At 41.8% G+C, this 19,953-nt stretch overlaps 1 protein-coding gene across 1 annotated transcript in view; it reads left to right on the top strand.

Moving 5' to 3' along the window:
* Positions 1 to 19,953, top strand: part of DDX51 (DEAD-box helicase 51) — a 151,691-nt gene that overhangs the window by 70,374 nt on the left and 61,364 nt on the right. The window contains exons 7-9 of the mRNA XM_078667806.1: positions 7,517 to 7,625; positions 16,133 to 16,278; positions 18,854 to 19,043. Of these exons, the coding sequence (XP_078523932.1) occupies positions 7,517 to 7,625; positions 16,133 to 16,278; positions 18,854 to 19,043 (445 nt within the window). The remainder of the gene's footprint in view (positions 1 to 7,516; positions 7,626 to 16,132; positions 16,279 to 18,853; positions 19,044 to 19,953) is intronic.

The raw sequence follows: 19,953 nt of genomic DNA, 5'->3' as shown, positions 1-19,953 counted from the left end.
TCCAAGGCGTTGGTGTATAATTTGAAGAGGAACGGGGCCAGTACGCAACCTTCTCTAACACACCTCTCCACGCGGAACGACTTGGTACATTCTCCCTTTAGGCCATACCTCACCCTGGCTGTGGCTCCTGCTTATAATTGCCTCAAGAATAACACCAGGGAGGACTCTACCTTAAGGCCCTTCAAAATTTGCCATAACCTGTTATGGACAACACAATCAAAAGCTGCGGTAAGATCAACGAAAACCACAAATAATTTCCCCTCTTTTGCATTAATGTATTTCACCTGTAATAAAGTAAAGTTTAAAACGTGTTCAACCGTTCCCCTACCCTCCCTAAAACCATATTGTACAGGGCTTAAGATATTATTGTCCTCGGCCCACTGTTGGAGTCTATTGAGGATAACCCTTCCCGCAACTTTTATGAATGAGTCTAGGAGTGATATAGGCCGGTAACAAGCGGGGTTATCCCTATCCCCTTTTTAAAAAATTGGTATAATAACGGACTCCGACCACGTTTTAATAAAGCCCTCAGCACAACAAGCTGCAAGCGCCCGGGTTAGCAATGGAGACCAAACTTCCGTTGTGAATTTATACATATCAATCTAAGTCCCGTCAGGGGCTGGGGCCTTTCTACCTTTGCTCTCATTTATGGCCGTCAAAACTTCACCATGAGTGAGGTGAATATCAATTGGGAGAAAGGGGGTAACAATGTCCGCTGTTAATAGGTCTTGTGAAATGACAGCGTTTTTACCCTCTTTACCATATACCTGGGAGAAAAAGTCTGCCCAGAAGTTATCACTAATTGAAACCTCCACTCTAGCTCCCTCTTTATTAGCAAAGAATGGTTCCTTTACTGCCTGCCAGAAATAAGAGCAATCCCTGCGAAGAGAGGCTTTGTAGAGATTCTGCCAAGCCTGCTCTTTAATTTCCTTCTTTCATTTGTTCCTGGCACAATTATATGCCTTCCTATATCCCCTGATTTCCTCATAATCCCTGTCTGTTTTATTTAAAGCAGCCTTTAATGCAGAATAAGCCTTGGTACATGTTTTACCAAGGTTCAAACCAACCGTTCTTATTATTGGGTGACACCTTATGGGGGACTGCTCAGCTTTTCTTGTATCACCAATACAATCTGAGAATATGTCCTTATACGCGATCCTTTCGCGTAGGCACTCTAGAATGTGACCTTGTGCCTTGGATATAATCTTTAGATTCAGAACCTCTGGATCTCTTTCACCCCATCTCAGTGAGTATCCATTTTGATGATCCATCACGCTATCTTGTGTCCATACCAAGCTTTCAACCACCGAAACTGTACTTTTAAAAGGAAGAGTAATCTTAATGCTCAGCAGGAGGTGACCGCTTAACCCATTAGGGTGAATAATACATTTGTTGATCCAGGTTTCGTACCGGTTTGGAATTATGATGAAATCTATCGTAGAGCTAAGGCCTCTGCCAATAAACGTGGAATCAAACTCTACTGGTGGGGAACAAAGCCTATTTGCAAAACCGAGGTCATGAGCGACCATAACCTCATTATAACTTTCGCCCCTATCGGAGTGAACAAAGTGGGGTGCATAGGTGTTATAATCTCAATCAACGATAAGGAATCAGCACCCATCCAATAGTGTTTTCTTGTACAATTTCAAAGGTCCATAACATATGCCAAAGTATATAGTCTTGTAAAAATAAGTCCGGATTTCAGTGAAATTTGCTTTTTCCAAAGTTCTTTATTGTGAAAATACAAGTAAGGAAAAAATCCAAGATCACAAATGGATTTTCTTCTTAGCCGACGCGTTTCGTCTCACACATTGAGACTTCTTCAGGGCTCAAATATTTGGTGATAGTCAACAGTCAATACACCTTGATAGTATTTCTTAAATGCGGCAAGATAAACTAAGTTCTTTATATCGTGATGAAAAATTCACAAACTTGTAACTCATGCAGGTTCAGTTACCCCTGTCTCTAGTCTGTTTAGGCCTGTATTGCTGTTTTTTCGTGCTTGGTCTTGTTATACAGAGAAAGGCAGCTGAGCTGGCCACCATGCCTTTCTCTGTATAACAAGACCAAGCACGAAAAAACAGCAATACAGGCCTAAACAGACTAGAGACAGGGGTAACTGAACCTGCATGAGTTACAAGTTTGTGAATTTTTCATCACGATATAAAGAACTTAGTTTATCTTGCCGCATTTAAGAAATACTATCAAGGTGTATTGACTGTTGACTATCACCAAATATTTGAGCCCTGAAGAAGTCTCAATGTGTGAGACGAAACGCGTCGGCTAAGAAGAAAATCCATTTGTGATCTTGGATTTTTTCCTTACTTGTATTTTCACAATAAAGAACTTTGGAAAAAGCAAATTTCACTGAAATCCGGACTTATTTTTACAAGACTATATACTTTGGCATATGTTATGGACCTTTGAAATTGTACAAGAAAACACTATTGGATGGGTGCTGATTCCTTATCATTGATTGCAATTTTTGGGCTTTGCCCTTGAAGGAACAGAAAGGGTTGTGTTCCTTGGATTCTCAAGCACCATCCCCATTACTTTCAAGCCACAGGTGAAAGCAGGTGCATTATTTCTTTGCCTCGACCCTTATTTCTGTGTAGAAGGTGTTATAATCTCCATCATTGTCCCGTAACCCACAATGCGCCTGCGAACAAATTCCAAAATTGAAGTCCCCTCCCCAGATTGTAATTAAGTCCTTCCCTGTAGTTGCAGATAAATTGCTCATGTCCTCATTGAGATTTTTTAGAACACTAATAAAGTTTCCCTTGTCTAGATTGTTGTAGAAATTAATAACCACTACCACAATTTGTTTAGAAAAATCAATATTAACTATTTGGTAATAGGTAGATGACTTAAAATTTTTATTCTTCATGACCCTTAGCATGTTTGAAATATAGACGCAAATCCCCCCTTTATTCCTACCATGAGCTGATCGCCGTGCTGGTGTATGGAAGCTCTTTTAGACCATCTGTATGCAATTCGGTCAACAGCCAAGTTTCCTGAAGGCAAAGAATATCGAAGTACCTTATAAATTCAACCCATACCTGGTTGGTAACCTTAGATAGGAGCCCAGAAATATTCCAGGAAATTACTCTCACCATCCCTTGAGCTAATTCTGTTTGGGATTTTATTGCCTGTTCCCGCTCTGCCTGTCTTAAGCTTGTCCCTAGGTGTGTATCTACAACAGGGAAACCTACGACAGTTGCAGCCATAGGTGCAACAATGGGTAATGCATCTCTTGACACATTATAAACTTCATTCTTAGTTCCAGCTAGGGAGAGTAGTTCTGTTCTATCTAAATCCTTGCAGACATCACAATTTACATAATTACAAAGTGTTGGGGACAGAGCCACAATTTCCCTCCCCCCACATGTATCAGTGTAAACATTGACAGCTAATTTTTCCAGCGATACCAAAGAATTTCCCATCCCACAAATTATGGAAGCCGGGTCAGCTATGGTAACTTGATGTCAATCACTATCCTGGAGTCAGTCGACCTTCTCTAGGGAGTGTAGAGGCCCATACCTTTTTGTTACTTCCAAATTGCAGCTCCAGTTGTTATTCGGTTGGGAACTACTGTAACAACCAGTGTTTCTCTGCAACATTTCCGGCCGATAAGAATACCCCAGGGGAAAACCTTTTATATATTTGAACTCAATCATCCTTTAGTCTAGTGCTTGTTGCAAATATTTCAAGGTACAGATCAGAGCTGGAAGCCACATGCTCAATCTTGAATCAAATGATGTCTGCAAGGGTTCTCCTTAACATTTCCACCTTCCAAAGAGCCAGCTGTCCAGAGGCAACTGATAACAGTTAATTAGAAACGTAAGACTCTTCCATTTGAACCATACCATAAAGCGAACTTTGATTGTCACACTGTTGAACTCCTTTGTTATCTCCCATGTCAGCCTAACAGGTGGGTGTCTTCAATTAAAGAACTCTTTCTTCATTCCTATAAGGATAAGGTTCCTTTTGAAGACTAAACCCAACTTCACTCCCAAAGTGCTGATGAAGACTAAACCCAACTTCACTCCCAAAGTGCTGATAGATTTCCCCCTCTACGGACCAGTAGATGTTTTTGCTTTCCCAGATCTAATCCATTTTCATGACTCAAGGAACATTTCACAGGGTGGATCCAAAACCATGCATCTTGTCCAGCTTTTAGAAGACTGACTTTTGGAATAGCCATCCAGCTCTTCGTTTCCATCAACCTTTTAAACAAGTCTGCAAATTTTCCAAGAAGAAAGGTATTCCTTTACGCTGCATCAGATTCTTTCTTGAGAAGACGCAATGCCTGCTTTCTCAAAGAGTAACTTTTCTCAATTTCGTAGTGCAAACCTCACTATAGAGTGGCAGAACATTGCACAATAGCTGAAAAGCAGCAGCGTATTGGACTTGCTACTTAGTTACATAGCGCTTCTGCTGGTTATCCAGTAAAAGAAGGAGTCCGTTGTGGAATAGACACTTCTAAGGTGTAGGGTTCAGTATTGCAAGGTGAGCCTAATTTTTGCCTTCCTAGGCTTTTTTAAAAAAAAAGTTTTTGTAGTGTTTGCTAGTCTTAATTCAGCCATGTTCATCTATGAAAGACCAATGCCTGTGAAGAAGGTTACTTACCTGTAACTACTGTTCTAATGCATTGATATATTTTATCTGTAGTCCTATGCAACTATCCCTCTTCCCTTAAATAATTTTAGTAACCTTTCCACTAGGCTGGTGTGCAGTTCTAGGTTTAACTACCTCTTTGGCTGCAATACGTACTAAAACATGCAGCAGAAAAGTGTAACACAGTTTTATTAAAGGCATGAATCTTTAACCATTATGTATATAACATTACACTGGGAATCCCACTGTAACAAGCTGGAGTAGTTTTGGCATGTAAATTTAGAGTAGATTTGCCTGTAAGTAACTTTCCTACCAAATTTAGGACTTCCCATGGCTAAAAAAGTAATCAGTTTGACTTGGCATGAGAATTGAAAATGCTGTGCGTACGTGTCTCAGCTTTCATATGGATGCTGGAATAGAGACAGTGTTGTGGGCCATTTAAAGTTCAGTCTTGGTACTGCTCACTATCACACGCCATTTTCCTTGGCCTCACTTAAGAAAAGGATCTTCTAGAGTCAATTTTTGCTTTGGCGCTTTAATTTTATAAACAAGACTGACGACTAGAGTTGAACAACCGGTGCAGATCCTCAAAATTATGTATTTACAGGAGGTTTTTTGTGGAGTTTCTGTGTTGGTCTCTTGATTGATGTATTTTTAAGATCACATGTGACTTGTTAGGGGCTTATTAATATTTTTACTATGGAGGGACACTTTTTCTTTAAACAGGTGTGTAATGCACACACCGCCCATGCTAATTTCCTGCCAAGTCGCTTCAGATTGGCAAACCCAAGTTAGATCCATTCTTGTCCTTGGTTTCGTTTGGATCCGTTTCAGTGGGGCTGTTTTTGTCAAGGGTCTTTGAAATGTTGCAGTAACAGGGTACCTTGGATTTTTCTGGCCTTGTATTGCCCAGCAGAGTGACTCAAATGTCATAACCATTAGTTTGAGCTCTGCATTATTTATTTTCTAAAATTGTATGAACTGCCTGGCCATGGGTGATGTGGAGGGAGTTTTGTTCAGGGGACACTATGTATTTCAGTTGGCTAGTTGTATCTGTGACAATAATAGATTTGCCACTTGTATACCTTCTTTACTGAGCAACTGTAAAGGAATTGCTATCGCAGGTACAGTTTCTAGGATAGGTGGTATACTCTAGAAGTAGATTACGTTGCTCCAGTCGGCTCTCTTCGTACTCAAACCCATTTCACTTCCTGCTGCTGCCTACTGTTGCAGGGATTCTGCACAAACACAGAACTATGCGCAGGATTATAGGTCCTTCGTGTATCGGGACTGAGTCATCCTACCACCTTAGTACCCAAGAGCCCAGGACAGACTAGCTATAGTGTCTCACTTGCTGTGCTACCCACTCACAGAGAAACAAATGATTAGACACCCCAGAACACAACACTCCCAGATCTCTCTGGAATTGCAGTAACAAGACACACCCCACACCCTTTCACTCTCACTCTTGTACTTGTCCACAATAAGATCTGACAGAAACACGAAACAGTTTAAAATATTTATTTAAACTAACATGCCCTAACATGCAGTATACGTGCCACAACAAGCAGGAAATGCATAATACAAATACTGTCAGCATATCAGCAAGTCCATAAATCATAAAGGGAGATGTCATTACGGAAAGACAGTAGAACCTAACCTCCCTCCCCTTCTTAAGAAGCAGTATTGTTATATATTAGAAGATCTCTGGGCTTTGTGAGCAGACCCCATACTTCAGCCTATAGATGGTAGATCAACATCACAGGTTCTGTCTTGCTCTTCTCCCTGGAAAGCTCCCTCTCCAAGTGTGTGTTACCTATTCGTGTACCCCCATAATTCCAAAGTACGTTGTCCCAAACAGTAGCTGCATCTGTATGTTTTATCTAGGTGCTAAGGCCTGACCAGAACAAAATAACAAGGGGCATTGTTTATCGAACTTGCTCACAATGTTCAGACTATATTCCAGGAAGCTGCAGAAAGTAAGCACAGAAATTATTTCTCATGTGAAAACTGCCATGGAAGTTATTTTAAAAAAAATGTAATGTGCGCAAAGCAGCAAGCAAGCTGCAGCGTGCTCATGGTAAGTTAGTGGAGACAACAATTTCCCAATGGGCCACGTGACCCTACAGCTTACAAATATTTACTTAAGTGTCCTACTGCATTAACTATGGCAGAGAAGGACGTGACCCTCAAACATTTTATGTCTGCTTCATGTGGTTTCTGTGGAAGTCACTGTCCTGAACCTTCTGTCAACTGTGGCTAAAAATGCGGCTGATATTCGACTCCATTGTTGTCAGGGAGCAGCGAAGCCATTTTAATAATTTGTTTGCTCATTTATTGCATTATTGTTTGCTGCACATGCCTTTTGTAGGTAGCTTCAAAGACCAGAGCAGTGGTAAAGAGGTTGTAATGGGGATTTAGGTAGGAGATGGCCAGAGCTGCCGACTTCGGGACTGAGGAACCAGGTTTGAAACCTGATGTTGGCTCAACATCCTGCGATTCTGAGCAAATCACTTAATCTCCCCATGCCAAAAAAATAGTTGCCCCTTGTGTAATGTAATCTGGTGCTCAGGCAAAGCACTACAAAGCCCTTGTGCAGAGTTTGTGATATATGACTACAAAATAGGTAAATTTGAAGATAAAAGTAAAAAGAAATAGGCCCCCAGATAGGACTTGAGAAGCGCTGTCACCACCTAGGGTGACATTAGAGCATTCGGTAGTGGAGTCCTAAACTATAGCAGCCAGCTTTCTTGGGCCGTATCTTGCTAATTATCAAGGTAGCAATAGCCCACAGCAACGCCCTTGTGTTCTATTTTTACTTACCTGCTATCTATTGTATTTTTCAGAGATTATGTTTAAACATGCTATCCCCTCTTATCTGTATTCTCTTTTCCTCCAGAATTATGGGTTACCGCAGTTTGGCAGACATTATTGTGGCCACTCCTGGGCGTCTTGTGGACCATATAGAGCAGACGCCGGGGTTCAGTCTGAAGCAGCTGCGTTTCCTGGTGAGTGATGGAGTCGTCTATGATGGCCAACAGCCTGACAACGTGCTTCATGTTTGAGGAAGATATTTGTGCAGAAATCTAGAACATCCTCTGCCTAAATTACGAAGGGTGGCAGTTCTCAACAGCCAAGCATGTTTAATGCTGTGCCTTTTTTTAACCAGTTCTAGCAGTTGAGATTTTCTCACTGAAGTGCAAAAACATTTGCTACTCATTAAAACAGGTCTATAGTCTGAAACGCAGAACATTCTGATAAATAAAGGTCCAGTTATAGCCACCAAGGGGGTACGAACAAATGCAATCCGAGTGAGGTGCAGGAGTACCCATGTCAGTGCGAAGGCTCTTCCATGCCAGAGCGTTCCCTTTTAGTCACAACATAATACAAGCTAATTCTGACCTCTGCCTGCCTGTCGCCCTAAGATATCTGGTGTTTAATGCAGAGTTGCACAATGATGAGCAAGCAAATCATTCCAGATTTTCAGCATATCCAGCAGCATTTCTGAGCTTTCTTTTAATGATGTAGCATACAAAAGACAGTTATGTTTGTTGTTTTTTTCTGCAAGTTACAGACTGATGATATTTTAGGATGTCAGTCCTCTTCCAGTTCCACAATGCCAGTAGTCCTTAACTACAGACAATACCACTGTCTATTGATTCTGTTGTGATCAATGACTTTTGACCACATCTCACTCTCAAGGACCAGTGCTGGTTCCTTGGCACAAAGGACCTGGTGTGGTCATTTTAGAGCTAGAAATCCGATTATTTTAAATTATGTGCACGTGCATCGAGATAATCTTACGGAAACATGAACAGGAACTCTTTTTCATTCAAGTCTGTCATCCATTTAGCAGATAACTAACAGAACCAAAGTTCCAGCAGTCAGGAAGTAAAAGGGTTACAATCTTGTGCAAGACACCCTTCGCCTACAGATTCACTTTTTTCAGAGCCTTTGCAGGATCCCTTATTTCATTATGCATGTAAGTACAGTTTTATATAGTGTCAAATTCATTTTTTTAGCTCTCGCCTAGGCAGTGCTTGCGCTGCCTTAGAGACATGCTGTATTCTCGCCCTAAGTGCGCCGGGTATGGCCAGACACGGGTCCCGGATTTAACCCAGATCTCTTGACTAGGGAGGATGTTTTGATTTGTTCTGCATTCCGTCCATCAATTGTGTGTCTTTTGCTTTCTCGCCCTAAGTGCTGGGCACGCCCAGAAGTAGGTCCTGGGTTCACTGTGCCACTGGATTCAAGCTATCGTGGCTGATGAGGGGTGAAACCCCGAAAAAGGTTCTAGGATGCTTGTTTCCGGTCCAGGGAGGTCCTGGCTTGGCAGTTCTGGCTGAACTATTCCCATGAAGCACAGGGTCAAGATTGATTTGCATACGGCCAGGTCTAAACTGGGGTGGCCTGGTGAGCAAAATAATGATGGATTTAACCCAGATCTCTTGACTGGGGGAGAATGTTTTGATTTGTTCTGCATTCCGTCCATCAATTGTGTGTCTTTTGTATTCAGGATATGGGTATAAAGCTCCGCCCACTTTCTGCCCAGCTTTTTAATTGACTCCTGTCCCTGTCAGACAGAATGGTTTTCCATTTAGGATTTCCAAGCGGCATTCTAGACAGCGAGAGAAAAATGCGTTTCATATTCCATCCTCCACAGGTCATTTGTACAAAAAAAAACTTACTGTTCCCTGCATCCTCATAATCCAACACAAGCCTGAACCTTAAAAGTCCCTTGCAACCTCTTATTCCGACCCTTACCTTAACCCTAAAAAGAAAGCTCTCTTAATGTGAACAATAAAAACTCCCACTACTCCTTGCAAACCCTTACCATTATCCATTTCTAGAAGTGACTTCGTCCATTTGTCAATATACGTTTTTTAAGTCAAACGTGCTGGTAATAGAGTCCTGCTTTTTTGTACCAAAAATCTAGTCGGCCTAAATGCTGAATAAAAAAATATTTTAAAACAAATATTTAAAAAATGTACTTGCATGCATAATAAATATTGAAATATGGGATCCTTAATATGCTCTTAAAACAGTCTTGCTAAAAAGCCCATTTGTAGGCGAGGGGGTGTCTTGCACAAGATTTTAACCCTGTACTTCCTGAGTTTTTTGGAACTTTGGTTCTGTTAGTTATTTGCTCAATGGATGACGGACTTGAATGTAAAAGAGTTCCTGTTTCCTTAAGATTATCTCAGTGCGTGTGTGTGTGCACATTGTGAGAAGCTGGCTCAGTATTTGGTGCACACTTATGTAAGTGGGCACCCTGCACTAATCCAGATCACCTTTAGGTGATTTTAGTGGTCTTAGACAACCTTAGAAAGCTCTCTAAGTGGTAGTTGCAGGGAGCATCCCTCTGGCTTAATCCAGAAGGACTGCAAAGCAGCTTGTTTCACCAGAACATAATCTTATACGTATAGATTAATTAAAAAAGTGTGTTTATAAAAATATGCATTCATTATAAGACACTCACTAACACATACAGATATCTCCTAGCCGGAGATATACCCAATGCACACAATACTTTTGAATAGAAACAGGTAATTAGCATGAATACACAGTGGTTGCCAGGGGGAGACCAAACCATATACTAAAATAGTGGTATGCAACTACGACTCAAGTCAAGACTATACTCATAAGACGTAGAAGTGCCGGGGACCCACTTCTACAAAGTAAGTAACCAGAAACCCAGCGGAGGCCTTGTGCAGAGTGGGAACACGACCGCGGGCTCAATACAAGTCAATGGGTAAGTTGCAGTTGCGATTTTAAAGAAGGACCCTTCCCTATTGACCCTGAAGAACCCCTGTGGCCTTTGCAACTGCAAGTCACCGGGGTGCGCAAGGGTTTGGTTTCTGCGGCTCCGACGAGGGATATTGGCCTCAAACTTGGTGAGAGGACAGGGCAGGCCTCAAGGAATGTGGAGAACCACCACCCGTGTTGCTGAGCCTTTCGAGAGTCCGTGGAAGCCCTGGATCAGCAGTCTGGTCAGCTTAGTTGCGGTGCCTGCAGATGCAGGGAAGTGACTCCTTCACTTCAAGGGCTATTCCTTGAGGTGTCTTAGATGCCCACAGGCCTTGGAAGGTTCCTGTATGGAGCACAGGCACGGGCGTTGCAGCAGACGAGCAGGGTGACAGTACCAGGAGCAGCAGGAGTCTTTCTAGTAGCAGCCTTGAAGCCCAGAGCGAAGCCCAGAGTGCCCAGACATTCGAAGAAGTGGTGTCTTGAATTGAATCTTGTCCTACGACGAATCTAGGGACCCACACGCAGGTAAGCCCTTAAGTACCCTAAGGAAAGGGTTTGGACAATTCAGGGTTCCCTCCCAGGAGAGGGTTCGGACATTGTGGAGGATACTCCCATGTCCTTTGTCCATTTTGGCATCAGAGCAGGAGCCAACTGCTCCCTAAGCAGGTTTTAACTGGACTATGCAAGGAAGGCACCAAATGTGCCCCTCAAGCAAACTGAGTGGTGCTGGCAAGCGCTCCCACCCAGTTCCAATACACTAAACCCTGTCTGGGAGCGGGTCACACCTCCCTGTGACAGGATACCTATTGTTCTGCCTTCTCCTGCGCGAGCGTGGCTCAGCAGCAGGAGGGTAAAATCGTGTCTCTGGTCCGCAGCAGTCATGTTGTGCTGTCCGTGTTTAGAAGACTGGTACCGGGAGCACGGAGGGTCTCCCGGAGGTGCTTTATAGTGCTCGGAACCTATCTCCCACATCGTTTACGGTGTGGGAGCTGTGATTTCAACATGTTTGTTACCAAACATGACAGGGTTTGTTACAGCCAGTTTCGAGATGGTCATCGCGTAATGACGCATGGCCACTCTATGTATCGTAATGGCTGATGAACTTACAACCCTGAAGAATAGATTCTGAAGGTTGTAGGGGTGTCCTGCCCATGCAGGGGCACCCTCACACTTAGAACCAAGCACCCTGCATTAGGGGTGACTTATAGGTTTTAAGTGCAGTGACCTTAGATATCGGGAAACCTATATCGGTCGTAAGTAGTGCTAGCACCAGTATACACAGGATGCAATGGCAGGCCGGTAGTTAAGGTTTTCAGTGGTCTCTCATGGGTGGCATAATACATTCTTGAGCCCATGGGGGACCTCTGGTGTACCTATGCCCTGGGTACCTCAGTACCGTATACTTGGGACTCATAACGGTACACCAGTGTCAAATCTGGGTTGTACCTAAATACTTATCATACCAGTTTAGGAGAAAAAGCACAGAGACTGGGGTCCTGATTAGCAGCATCCCAGTCAGATTAGTCAGAAATCCTCACAGCACCAGGCAAAAAGTAGGGGTAACCATGCAGAAGGATCCTACCTTCCTACACACGTGGTTGAAAAAAAACGGAATTCTAGTTTTGAAAAAAAAAATAATAATGCTGAGCCCACGCAGGTTTCTGCTCAAGCCAGAATCCGTTTTAGTAGCCGTTCATTCTCAGCTCCGTTTTTTGGATGCTTAGATTTAGCCACAACTTTTGACAGTGTTGATCATCTTAGCCCATCCTAATAACTTGGCTACCAGAGGTTGTAAAGAGAAGGTGGATGGATATGGATATTCTCCTTTTTTTTAAAAAAACAAAACAAGGTATTGCGGTGCTTGCATTTCGTTCTATTTGCATACTGTAAATACCCTTGGGGTCGTCTCTTAGCCCAACTATTTTCAATATTTACTTATCGCCTACCCTACATCTTATTAGAAGGCATGGTGTTCCGTTGAAATTCTTGTCTGGTCTAACTTATTTAACTTAAAATCTTCTTTCCTCCAGGTGTGTTTCCAAAACTGTGTAAAGGACAACACAACCTGAGTGCAAAAGGACGGCTTAAACTTTAATAGTGTCAAGACAAATGTATTGCCACACAGTATCACCTGCTTGCTATGAAAAGTCTCACATAAGACCCCTCTAGTAATGGTACTCACTGTGTGATCGAGCTGGTGTATAGAGACATGCTATACAGACCAACCTATGCTTGTGGGCACAACAGAAGCTGATGATAGGGATCCATTTTCTATGGTGACCATCATGATAGACTCTTCCAACCATGGTGGTGGTGGCGTTGGTTAGGGGAGGTCACTTGAGTGCAATTTGACAGACCAAGGACAATGCCACCAAGAATGTCTGCTTGAGCTGCAAAGGGAGAATTTGAGTTTTTAGGTGTTTCTACCCACACATACATGGAGTTGTCCAGAACCTGAAGGACAACACCACAGCTATCTTGTGCCTGAACAAGCACAGAGGGTAGTATGAATCAACACCCTCTTGAACGCAGCACAGGAACTTTTGGCATCAAGGAACACAGTATACTAAGGCACTAAGCATATAATGACAAACCACTCTGACAGTAGAGACACTTTCAGCAGAGTACAATGAAACCCCCCAGAATCAGATTTTACCTTCTGGTACTGTCATTGTCCAAGAGCAGTGCCATATGGTTCAGTTGGTAATTGCCATTCGTATATAGTTTTCCGCAATCATACCTGTCCCACAAGTGGTCCAGAAGTTTGCAGTGTTTGAAATGACGCTAATGGCACCAATTTGGATGAGTTATCCATGATGAGCGTGTGCCATGCACGGTCATCCACATGTTTGGCTAATATTCATATGATTGGTGAAGTCAGTTTTGTTACCTGTATTGCTTATGTACTTTTATGGTAATTCTTCACAAGGCTAGAAGGCCAGCTGTACACATTTAATGTTCAGCATGTGGACTTGGCTGAAACAAAATGCACTTTTTACAGCAGATATCCACACTATTTTGCTACACTTGTTTAATTTAGCAGCATTCATTACATACCACTGCGACTAAGGGCAGCACTTCTCTTTTAAGTTGCACGTGATTTTCTGGAGTGGCGCAAACACATTAAGCCTCCACTCCTGCCCCGCTTCCACTATGGTAACTAAATACCGTACTCACTAAGTTGTTGTCAGCTCTGTTTGAGCTAATGCTGAATGATAGTCTCAAGCACCTGCCTTTGAAAACTGCTTTTTTCTTTGTGATTACCTCACTACTTGAGTTGCTGAGATTCAAGTGTGTATTTGCAGAATCACAATAGCAAGTTTTTCTACTCAACCCAAGTTCATTCCCTAGGGTGAGCCATTGGTTTCAAATCACACTTAACTATAGAATTGCTTTGTTTCTCCAGAGACCCTAAAACGGCAGCAGAAAGAGCTTAGATGCCCATGAAGAGTGAAGAGCTTACCTAGATAGGGCAGAAAACGTTTGTGGAGTCCTAACAAATGTTTGTGTTGTCTGCCAAGCATAGCATAGGTACTTTAATTACCACAACTGTGATTACACACTAGATTGTACAATATGCATGCTGCCATGCTACTCGGTACCTTGGAACCTTTTACTCTCAAGACCATGAAGACATTTAACAAGAAGCAAAGCAACGTCTTTGATTTTCACTGGTAGTGTATTTTTTTGTGGGCATTTGAAAGGTGGCAAGGTGGTCCTTGGTTCATGCACTCACTAAACACTGCTATGTAGACCTTCATTAAGGCAAAAGACAGTTGAGGGGTAGACTATTTCAAAGAATCTGTTTGCAGCACTTGCGCACTTTCTGCATCACTGCCTTACAATGGGAAAAAGTGTCTTTCAATTGGTGCACATCGTTCAAATGAAGATTAGGTTTGGTTCTCTAAAGGATAACATTACTTACCTGTAACAGATTCTGGCGTCTGATGATTTTTTTAGATTAAATGAAGGTATGCCCTCCACCACGCAAAGTGGTGATGACTACTGCATTATTACAGACGTAGCGATTTAACACTTTACATGTAGAACGGGGCATGTTGGGTTTCAGGTTGACATCATGCGTCATACTGCCTCCATCTGTGGTGGATGCCCAAAAGGCCTTGTGATAGATACCTGAAAAGCCTTGTGATAAATACCTGAAAAGCCTTGTGATAGATACCTGAAAAGTCTTGTGATGGGATGTTGGAAAGCCTGCAAATATAGCAAACACTCAAGGTGCAAAACTATTTTTACAGGTAAGTAGACTCCCTAAATGGTGAGTGCATGTATTTTTTATCTAGGGCAAGACATTCATCTCAATTGCCATTCTTTCCATCTGTCTCCTAGTGTGTCATTCGGTGAAGTTGCAAGTATATTTATTTGTTTGATATTGCACTTTTTTAGGCTATAAAAACATAATGTAAAAAAACACAGAGTAAATGTGTGCCACTTCAAACAAATATTTCAGATTGCAGACAGTTTGATACAGTAAAAAAAATAGTTTTCCTTGGGTAAAAGCATCGCTCTGAAAAAGCCTCCCTATTTCATCATTCTTTCTAATAAGTGGAAAAAAAATCCTATTTTGTAGCATAGGAATTTATATTCCTATTTCACCGCATATATCGGTCCTTCAGTGACCGACTCAATTCGCCTGATAGAGGAACTGTTGATACCTCCATTTGCAACTTATGAAACACAAAACGTGATTAGTAAAACTATAATCTTTATACAGTATATTATTTTTAAAGTAAGTCCACATCAGTTTGAGATGCTTATCAATTTCTGTACTAGAACGAAGCCCCTGGGGTCGCGCAATTTGTTTAGAGTTATTTAGTTTGTTATTGGGTTTAACTTGAAAATCACTCCTTCAACTAAGCACCACCACGCAACCCAGTATGCTGTTTCCTCTTTTTTTTTTTAAGTTATGGTCTGTAACATTTTAGACTCTATTTTAGGTTGTATGAATTTAAGACCACATCCTGATGGTACAGGAATTGATGAGCACCTCAAATCGATATGGCTAATCTTAGAAGAAATATTTTACATAAAAGCTATAGTTGCACTGATCTCTTTTTGTGTTTGGTATGATTCCAGCAAGCAAACGAGCATCTTTACAAAGAAAGTAAAAGTAGTTCTTATGCTTGTTAACCTTTTTGCTTTTGTCCCATATGATGCTGCTAGTGGCAAGGCTCTGCATTTGCACTCATTGGACAAAAGGAGGTAGAACAATACCTCAATTTTCTTGTAAAGCTTATAAAGGTGCTCTATCTTTGCAACCCTTTTCTTTCTTTTTTTGTTTTCTTTTTCTTTCTTTCTTGTTTGTTGTTTCTTTTCTTTTTCCTTAATTTCCTCTTGCTTTCATTCATTTCCTCTTTTTCCTTCATTTGCTCTCATTCCTACATTTCCTCTTTCCTCCTTTTCCTCTAACTTTCCTTGCTTTCCTTTATTTCCTCTTTTTCCTACATTCCTCTTCCTTCCTACATTTCGTCTTTCTTCCTACATTTCGTCTCTTTCCTACACTTTCTCCTTCTTTCCTACATTTCCTCTTTCTTTCTCACATTTCCTCTCATGCTTTCTCACATTTCCTCTTTCTTTTTTCCTTTCTTTTGTTTTACCTTTAGCCAATGTGTTTGTTTAGCTTGTTGAAGTTCCAGCAGCTTCCCAATCATGTTGCTATTTGCAGCCAGCTTTCTTTCACATGTTGTGCATGTTCTCTGATGGGCAGTTTAATCCACACTGGATGTGTTTACTGCATGTATCCTCACAGGTCATCGATGAGGCTGACCGCATGATAGACAGCATGAGCCAGGATTGGCTGCATCGGGTGATAAAGGCCGTTTATCGATTAGAGGAGGGGGATGACCCCAGCAGCCCATTCACCAGGAAGGAACCAGGACCCATAACTGCTGCCAGGTAAATTCCTGGTGGATGCCTCAAGAGCAGCTCACCTCTGATTGCAGGGAACATTTATGCCAGCATGTATACTTATTGAGCAGCTGAACACTTAAAGGAGAAACGTGGTATCAAAGTTGCTTCAAACCATCCCTACAAATATATTCAATAGAAAACCAGTCCTTAACTGGTTATTTCGAAACTTTGACACGAAACACAGTACATTCGAGTTTAGGGGATGTTCCTATGTAAGTGGAGTTTGCTTTTCAAGAACTTCGGTCTGGAATGAACATTTTACATTAGAGGTGACATTTTTGGGGGCCCTTGGGGATTATCTGTGTATATCTGCTAAAGAGAGGACAAGATGAAGACAGCCTTCACATGTCTCATCTTCTAATGCCTACTTGCATCCAGAGAGCCATCTCCCCAACCGTCCTCATGGCATGAGATGTACAGCTAGTTTCTAATCTGTTGTCTTGATAATGATGTAGTTCTTGATGAGGAAGTCATCTTAATTCACTCCACCTCATCAGAGCCACTTTATGCTCTGTGCTGGTCGTGCATATTTTCACACATATCTATTAAATGACGTGGCGCCATCAGCCACTGTTGATTCATACCCTCTCTAAGCAGCTGGACCGCTTATTCAGTAGTTTATTCCCAAAATACCCAACTCTACTCACTTGGTGAATAAATGCAAAGCTTCTAGAATCTGGTTCATTTGGCATCGATCTTCCACCCAATGCTTCTGTTCTTTCATCCTTGTCCAATTTTTATCATAATGCCATGATCAATCTCAGAACCTCAGTCTCGTGGTCTGTTCAACAGAAGAATCTGCACACGGCTTTTGTGCAACAGGATCTGTACTTTGACTAACTAAGAGCATTGTAAGTTTACCCATGTATGTTTGTATTAACTAACTTTGACTCGAATCTTATACAACCTCATTCCCTTCCCCCAACTTCTCAGCACTTTTGCATGGGAGTAGCACATGAAACAAATGAATAAATACTTGAATAAATGGCGGAGCCTGTGACCTTAATTTGGCAGCTCTGCATGCCTCTCACCCTATGTAACTGCTGCAGTGTGGCCTCTCACCCTGTACCCATTTAATTATTTTATTTTAGTATTAATGTAACACTAAGCAGCCCCAACTTGGCAACCGAGCACTCCACATAGCTACCTGCCCTTTCAAGAGAATGCAGAAGAAAATATATACAAATCAGTATTACTATACAGTTTAGTTTAAATGAGTACAGTGGGGCAATCATTGATATGCTATTATAGACTTCTACATATAAAGACATAAAGAGGAAAAACATACTGACAGACCAGCTATGTACATATAACATATGTACAGATGTAAGAATATATTCTTTCTCCAGTATGAAATAAACTGTTGTTAGCTAGACAACCATAGCAAGTTACGGTATGAATATGGCTCTATTTAAACGTATGCCTTTGAGTGCTTTTTACAGAAGTATCACATGGGGGATTATTCATCATAGAGGAAGGAATGGGATTCCAAAGTTTGGATGCAGAGCCTGAGAAAGCTTGTTTTAAACTTCTTGACTTTAAGAAAAAAAAGAGATATCAAGTCAGAGAGGACCAGTGTTCCACAGGGCACGGATGCCCGCTTTTGCGCTTAGTAGGTTGTAGCTCACAGTGAAATATTTTGTAAACTTCTCAGGCCAACATGAATAAAAACCTGGATACGTTAGGATGCCATTGAAAAGTGAACAGGACTGGGGTGATGTGCTCTGGTATTGGAGCTAAAGGTCGCAAGTGAGTAAGGAATTGTCACAATCAAATCTTGACAGGAGTAAAGTTTGAACCACTTGAACGGACCTGATAAATGCTATTGTGACTCTGAGGTGCCACACATTTTACTGATCTGATTCCGGCTACTGTTCTTAGACAGCAGCACCTCTGTCACCGAGTAGTTAACATTGATTTGAAATTTAAAGCATGTTATATCCCAGTGGTGCCTGGTTTTGCCTTGTGCAGGTGTAGACTTTTGTCCAAGATGAAGTCTGTGGATGTCAGAATGTCCAAGAGGGTCAATGTATGGTTGGCAATGATGTCATCCAGGAATGAGACTTTCAGGTACAGGTGAAAATAAATATTTGATTGACTCAGAAGAGAACCCCAGGGTTATACGTAGATACTAAAAGTTGTCTGATAAAATGGATGCTTGAGGATCTTGTTGTTTGAGAGGAGTGGTATTGGACAGAGTGACCTTCATAATAAGCAAAACATTTCCTAAGAGGGTCATGTATACCCATCTGTTCGACTAAGATTTTTAATAGAGAGGAATGATTGACTGTGTTACAGGCAGCTGTTTGCTTGAAAAGAATAAGATGGCATGAATCCCCTTTATCTAGTATGTGCAGAGCATCATCGGCTACATGTAGCACAGAGGTCACTGTCCAACAATCCTATGTAAAGCCTAATTAAAAGTTGTCAAGAAGGTAATTTTGTGTGAAGCACTCCGTTGCCCAGCTGGCTATGTTACGCCTATACAAAATGCACAGATGAATAACTAATTGTCACTTTGCATGGATGGTTTAAACTGGCTTCCACTTCTTTCTTTCAGCACCTGTTTTCCACAGATGCCCCTGCAGAAGCTCCTTTTCTCAGCCACTCTAACCCAGAATCCTGAGAAGCTTCAGAAGCTGGGCTTGTACTTGCCTCGTCTCTTCACATCCACCTACAACAAGAACCCTGACTCTGCTGAAACAACAGAGGACTCAGAATTGAAATACAGCCTACCGGAGGGTCTGTCGGTAAGGCACTCTGAGCAAGATATTTTTGTGGTCCAAAATATTTACATCAACCTTCCCAAACCTATATCAACACACAATATGTATGTTCAAGGTACTGTTCATTATTGCAGCCCTTTAAACAACAGATGCAATGACTTTTTGAGTACACCCTAAGGTCTAAATTAGTTGGAAGTGGTATTTTAAATTACCACAAAAGCCAGTAAGCGCTGGTCCCTATGAAATTTGCAGAGAGATATGCAGCCATACATGCTAGGTAATGACTACATTGCCTTGTTTCCTACACATGAAAAAACATTTGTTCTACAAATCTTTCTTTTCCCTGATTACTCCTGTTTGTCTGCCAGTTTACATTTGAGGTTTATTTTCATTACGCCACTTGTTAGGTAGCTAAGTGGAGTAGTGTGGCTCACTGGTTAGAGGAGGCAGACCCTGATGCAGAGGTCAGACCCGGGACCACGGTTCAATTCCCGACGCGGCAGGGTCTTGAGCTCAAAATGTCCACGGACTCTATAATTCTCGCCTCGGTGCCTACTCGAATCATGGGTTCACACTCTGCAACTCTGGGCAATAGGTTGCTTAATCTCCACTACGGCCCCTCTGCGATGGGATGCCTGGTCTTCACCTTGGGGATGCCCAGTAGGGGTTATCTCGCAGGGAAAACCAGGATGGGTTCCCAAAGCAAGCGCTAAGAGACCTGTCGGTGATTTGGCGCTATATAAATCGAAATTAACATAACATAACATAACATATATGATACGCTGATTGTGTTCACTGACGAAATGCATTCCAGATTCCAGTTTTATTCCTGTCCCTCTGCCTGGCATGTCTTTTTCCATGGCCCTTTGATGTTTGGTAAAAAATATGCTCTTGTCTTCTACTGTAATCACATCAAAGGGGCATTTAAATGTTC

This window comes from Lissotriton helveticus, chromosome 11 (assembly GCF_964261635.1).
Source record: "Lissotriton helveticus chromosome 11, aLisHel1.1, whole genome shotgun sequence".
NCBI lineage: Eukaryota > Metazoa > Chordata > Amphibia > Caudata > Salamandridae > Lissotriton > Lissotriton helveticus.
This window is presented reverse-complemented; position numbering and strand designations above follow the sequence as displayed.